At 35.8% G+C, this 6,126-nt stretch overlaps 1 protein-coding gene across 1 annotated transcript; it reads left to right on the forward strand.

Annotated features, from left to right (window-relative positions):
• Positions 1-684: 684 nt before the first annotated feature.
• LOC142358042 (histone-lysine N-methyltransferase SUV39H2-like) lies at positions 685-4,315 on the forward strand. The gene is made up of 4 exons (XM_075409517.1): positions 685-786; positions 1,039-1,110; positions 1,356-1,418; positions 2,036-4,315. Exons 1-4 carry the CDS (start codon positions 753-755, stop codon positions 3,400-3,402), a joined length of 1,536 nt encoding a protein of 511 aa, XP_075265632.1. The 5' UTR covers positions 685-752; the 3' UTR covers positions 3,403-4,315.
• Positions 4,316-6,126: the final 1,811 nt, after the last annotated feature.

The following is a 6,126-nucleotide window of genomic DNA, read 5'->3' on the forward strand; positions in this document are numbered from 1 at the left end:
GGTCACCATATACACATTACTCTCCTACTCGTGACCTAAAATTGTTCTTATCATGTTCTTTTTCGTCTGATTACCATAGCTTCATAAATTTACTCCGTTTAACGTGGTAAGCATATAAATGATTGGTCAGTAAATTGCGAGCTTAATTTCTATGGAAGCTTACCCTTTCTGTAAAAGGGAATAATTGAAAATATCCCATTTTAGTGGAAACAAATGATCATGTTACGTTTTTGGGCTTATAGAACTTAGATTTTAATTCGTAAAGAACGAGGTTGACAATGCTTAACATAAATTTTAGGTGTAGATGATGTAAATTCCCTTACATTTCTTCCCGAAGACATTTTCACAAATGTTGATGATAAATTGTTTGTTTTTTGTTAATAACCAGCCTTGTTAGATTGTATTAATGGCAAAACTGACTAATTTAAGCTGATTTAAAACACATTTGGAAGTTTGAAAAAGCTGAAACTCTGCGATGTCAAAAGTTAAAATTCCGCAAGCGTTCACTATTTTAAATCTTGCATACCTGTTTTAAGCAATGTTACGTTAATCTCCACAAGTCACTTCGAAATTCTGACTGAACGTCTCAAAACCGCTGGCCATTTTGCGGTAATCGCAAGAAGTTCTCAGTGACTTTTTTCAAGCATTCACCCAACCTATACTTATGAAAGACTCGATAAAGACTCTGAAATTATGTGTTTCATATTTGTTTAGATGACGCAAAAGACAACATATTGACAACTCCTCAAGCGATGCAAGAACTCGCGAAGAACGTGCCCTGTCAAGGTAAAGTGGAATTTCAATTACCCTTCTGGGATTATGATTATTATTCTGAATAGAGGGTAAATCGAAAGTCACGATGCTGTCTAGTAGTATTGTTCTGTTTTTTTTTTACATGGAATTGTTAATGATTGACTTAAAAAATATATACGAGTATTGCTTATATATAATTACTGGTTAGATATATAAATTTTAATGAATAGTACCGTATCTCATAAGGAGATATAATTCATTATCTATCATTTTTCGATTTTTTAGACGTGGAGATGATTGATTTAGCGAAGGAGCCACTTACTGGAAAAAGTAACCAGCACAGCCACAGAAATGAAGGTAAACCCACCTAAGTCCCATTTCAAATACCCATTTTTAGTTCCCTCGGGTACGAACCGGATAGCAATTATTTTTTGTCGGTTGGCGAAAAGTATGATCAGTGACAGCAGAATGAAGTTGGATTAATTTTTATGCGGAATTTGAGGTGCTTGTTTCAATCCAAACCTAAAAGGACCTTTAACCTAAAGCAAACATAAATTTAGTCAAAATTTGGGGTTATAGATAAGTGTTTGTTGACTTTTCAGATGGGACAGTGACAGTTGAGTCAATAAGTGCAGAGAATTCAAGTGCAGAAGAATCGAGTGCTGGTGAGTGATCTTTTTTAAAGTACAAATCAATCTCAACTTTCTTATGAAAACGCCATCATTTTTGTTCCGTGATTAATTCATAACAAGTGGACGTATTATAAAGCAAGAGACCGTAACACATTGATTGATTTCAAGAATCAGTTCATGACAAGTTGACAATCTGCAGTGAATAATAGGAATATTTTTTTCACAGTTGGAAAATATATTTTCGAGCTGATTGTAATTTTTTTAAAAATTACTGTTACTGTTATATTTTTTGTTTAAAACAATGTTTTAAATTGATATGCCACTTTGTTTTGATGGAGCCGAATTTATTTTGATAAAATTCTTGGATAATTTGAGTGCATGTATGCTTGTTGTTATAGGTTAGTATCTGATGCTAAGCAACTAAGTGTATGTACCGCAAATACGTTCGAATGATTGTGGATTACGTGATCTCGTGGTCGGAAAAAAAACTCACTTTTGAAAAATATTCCCAGAAAAAATTGTCCCGAATAAATATCGAAATAATTGTAATTATAATCTATTGATCTGTAGTTAATTCGTTCCAAAAATGGATGATTTATTAACCAATTTTTAATTAATCAACGAGGCTGGACTTATTTTCCATTTTTTAGATTCCTCCCAGTCAGAAAGAGAAAGTGCAGATGATGAGGGAACTCAGGACGCTGACCTTGCCATGAAGACTCCAGAGGCCAAACAGAGAATCAGAAGAAAGCGATCAAAACGAAAGGGTGAACACGGAGGACAAGAGAACAAACACAAATTCGACTTCAAGGAGAAAAGATTTCCTAGGATCTCAATCGATAGATCCATCTTGTCACAGAAACACGTTGACTGGGTAGAACCAATTTTCATAATGCAAGAATATGTCCCTGAAGAAAACACGGACTTCATATGCGATGGCCCGACCCCGAAAAAGAGGCGAAACCACAAAGACCCCTACGTTGTAGACAAAATCTTAGGAATGACTGTAGACGCCGCAGGTGATGACCTTTACTTTATTAGGTGGTATGGCTATGACGACAGAACTTGGGAGCCTTTTACAAACCTAGACAACTGTCCTGGAAAACTGGTCGAGTTCAGACGGGAGTTGAAACAGCTGGACAAGTACAAGTCTGAGAGGGTGAATTTCGAGCGTAACATTCAGTTATTTAGAGACAAAATTAACAAACCTTGGCCTAATGGAAAATCGGGCATTGTAGTCACCAATGATGTTGATATTACCTGTCCTATGATGACATTTCACTATATCCGCGAGCTGAAAATGCCGGAAAATGTGGAGTTTGTGCCTGTATCTTGCGAATGTGAGGACGGGATCTGTGACAAGAAGTGTTCCTGTGCAACAACCGAAAACTTGAAGTTTCCTTACAATGAAGACGGAACTGTTAACAGGCCTCAAAACTTCCCAATCTACGAATGTAATGCTGGCTGTTCGTGTGCTTGTAACACTGAGAATCCCTGTCATTATAGGGTGGTCCAGCGCGGTCGGCAAGTCAAGTTCGAGATATTCAAGACTGCAAATGGGCGTGGGTGGGGTGTGAAAGCGTTAGAACCAATCAAGAAGAACCAATTCGTGGTCGAATATGTAGGCGAGGTCATAACGTCTGAGGAAGCGGATAACCGTGGTACGCAGTACGATGCGCGAGGTAGAACTTACTTGTTTGACATGGACTTTTTCGAAACTGAGGACTGCCCTATTAGATTTACAATTGATGCAAAACCGTATGGCAATGAGGCTAGGTTCATTAATCACGCCTGTTCGCCTAACCTCTTTTCACGTGCAGTGTTCTGGGAAACAATGGATCAATCGCTCCATCATTTAGCTCTGTTTGCCAGGCGGGACATAAAAGTTGGCGAGGAACTGTCCTTCAATTATAATAACTCCTCGCTGTCTAAAGATTTCAAGTACAACGCCAACAAAAATGATGGTCAGGTCAAATGTCAATGTAAGAAAAATTGTCCTAACAAACTGTTCAAGTAGTTGGTTATGACCAGATGTAACTGGAAATGACTTTGCAAACAGTCTACAGGCCTGATTTGGCATTCCTCGAAAAATAAGTACTAATTACCTCTTAATTTACTTAATCCCTTATCGCTCGATTTCCCTTAATGATAAGGATTGAGATAGTTCTCAGTTTATTACTATGGTAATAGTTGCTTAAAGCCTGCAATAAATGAAAGTGTAAGGGAACTCCCGATTTGAAATTCCCAGATTTTGAGATTTTAAAAACGATTAGGCGTAATAATTCGAGTAACTTCACTGGCTTTTCATAAATGCCAGTTCTGACCTGAAGACGATCTATAATGGAACTTCTGATCTGTTGATTTTGATTTATAGTTTTTGACTTTGTTTCTGCAGTTATGACGCATGATAAGAGTCGAGTGACTATTTGTCTTTTTAGTCTTGTTATTTGAAAATTTTTCAATTTTTGAGCAAAGTTTAATTTTAATGAGCTTATTCACAAAATAATGCAGTCTATTAATTGTAACGTTTGAGTGTTTGATACTGAAAATTTTACTTATTGTGAAGTTAATGTGTTGTTCGAATTCAATTCAATTGCTTCAAGCAGAGTAAAGTATAATATTTGGGTCCTGTAAGTACTGAATCTATAATTATATATCTGCGGATTGGGTCGATTTGGGATGTATTTTTTCATAAAGAGTAATGTTTTTAATAAAATTGATGCAAATGTTCTGAACTGAAGCTCTTACAAAACAAACAAAAATAAGCGAAAACGTCGCTGTTTGAAGCAATTCTGTCATTTGAAAAGGAATTGTTTTTCTCGAGCTTATTAAAAAGTCGCAAACGGAATTAAAACAGTTATTACATTTGACAGCTGCCAGCAGCTTTTCATTTGTTATTGTGTTGTGAATTTAAATTTTTCAATCTCAAATATTATGTGCGTGGAGTTTAAGGCTACATGCTTAAGAGTAATAAACTTAACCGACTAACAAACGTCGGCGAAATGCTCTCAAAGGACCGGCGGGTGGTTGGCTCCTGTAGTAGACAGCTAGCGCTTAGTGAAGTCAGCATTGGGGGTGGGGAGGGATAGGGGTGAGCGGAGTGGGGATCAAGAGTTGTGGGAGGGGCATGGATAGGAGGGCTGGACGAGAGGGGGTTCCAAATCGCCAGGTGGAGGTGGGTCGAAATAAGTGTTGTTGTTGCTTTATATCTTCAGATTTCTGAAGGGATACCTTACGTTTTTTTAGAATGTCCGTAAAGATACCTCACTCTCAAAAATGACTTCCTCACTTTGAAATTGACTTTTATTTACTTTAATTCAAAGAGATAAGGTCAAATTGTTGTGTGTCACTCTAAATGAAGGTTATTTGAGAGCAGCTAATAGAGGAAGCAAAAACTTATACAGAGTTTTAATCAAAATATATAACAAATCAGCCTTCAATGAAAAGACGAATTTTTTGGTCTTTTTTACTGTTTTTTTTCTGAGACTGCAGATCTACGAAGCTATTGCGGCTATTTTCTGGCAATCTGCCACCTATGTTTATAGTGCTCCTAAATTTTTTTGCAATTCAAAGAATTTGAATTGTATTGGTGCGCTGTTTTAAGATGTGTTCACACATTTTTCAATGACTTTGATCTTTCAAAACGGGATAAACAGGTAAAGCCCAGCGGGCATTAAGTTTCATTAGAGGCCCAAAGTGGGTTTTAGTAGTCTTTCAAGTGCTTATAGTGGTGCAACTGCTGGTATGGCCTTAATTTAAGGTTAAAAGGTCATTTTTAGGAGTTTTTGGGCTCAAAATGGTGCAATTTTTCATGTTTATTGTGATTTTTTGTTTTGATTGGTCTTAGGTCGAAGTTTTTAAAAGTTGATGAAGGCCTTTTGCCTGACAAAATTGCTTGTTATGGCCATTTTATGAGCTATATGTTGTGGTACTACAAACATAAACACGCAAAATGATAATAATTTTCGCAATTTTTTTTTTCAGGTTTTTGAAAAAATTTTAGGTTTTTTAGCCTTAGTGTCACGAAACCTCCTCTAGGTTTTGATAATGGGTGTGATGATAGATTACTGCATAGTTTTTAGTGGTAATGGAATGGTTTTCATGTTTTTGCCATCATGAATTTTAGCATTTTTTGTCAAAACTTGCCATTTTGCTATTATTTGACATTTTTTGTCAATATTTAAGTTGTTTGAGTCCTGGAGCCAGAAAACCTCACCAGAGGTTGGATAGTAAATTGTTTTAAAATTTTTAGTTGCCATGGAATAGGTTTCAACTTTTGATTATCACAAGTTTTAGCAATATTTTTTTTGACAAAATTCTAATTGTTTTCAGGTTTTTGAAAATAAATTTGTCATTTTTTCAATTTTTCCCACTTCAGGGACCAGGCAATCTTCTTTGAGGTTTGTTAATAGGGCATTGCATAGTTTCGCGTAATAATGGATTGATTTTTAACATTCTAATGTCTCGAATTTTAGCATTTTTTCGATAAAATCTGCAATTTTTTTTAAGGCTTCCTAAAGTTTCTGGCAGTTTTTGATATTCGTCCATTCTCAAGTGCGAGAAAACATATCCCGCCTTCTGATAAAAAGTAACTGCATGGTGTTTAGCTTCAATCGATTCGTTTTCAACAATTCGACTTTTAGTTTTTGGATGAAATTTGCAATTTTTTTAAATTTTTTTCAAAACATTTGTATTTAATTTATTTTCTTCTTGCCTCAGTAGCCAGGTAACCTCATCCAGG

Source organism: Convolutriloba macropyga, unplaced genomic scaffold (genome assembly GCF_964194025.1).
Source record: "Convolutriloba macropyga unplaced genomic scaffold, txConMacr16.3 SCAFFOLD_2158, whole genome shotgun sequence".
NCBI classification, from domain to species: domain Eukaryota; kingdom Metazoa; phylum Xenacoelomorpha; order Acoela; family Convolutidae; genus Convolutriloba; species Convolutriloba macropyga.

Coding starts and splice junctions, on each gene's coding strand:
- LOC142358042 (XM_075409517.1), top strand. CDS start 753: ATGCAAGAACTCGCGAAGAACGTGCCCTGTCAAG. Junction 787..1,038: donor GAAGAACGTGCCCTGTCAAG/GTAAAGTGGAAT, acceptor TCGATTTTTTAG/ACGTGGAGATGATTGATTTA. Junction 1,111..1,355: donor GCACAGCCACAGAAATGAAG/GTAAACCCACCT, acceptor TTGACTTTTCAG/ATGGGACAGTGACAGTTGAG.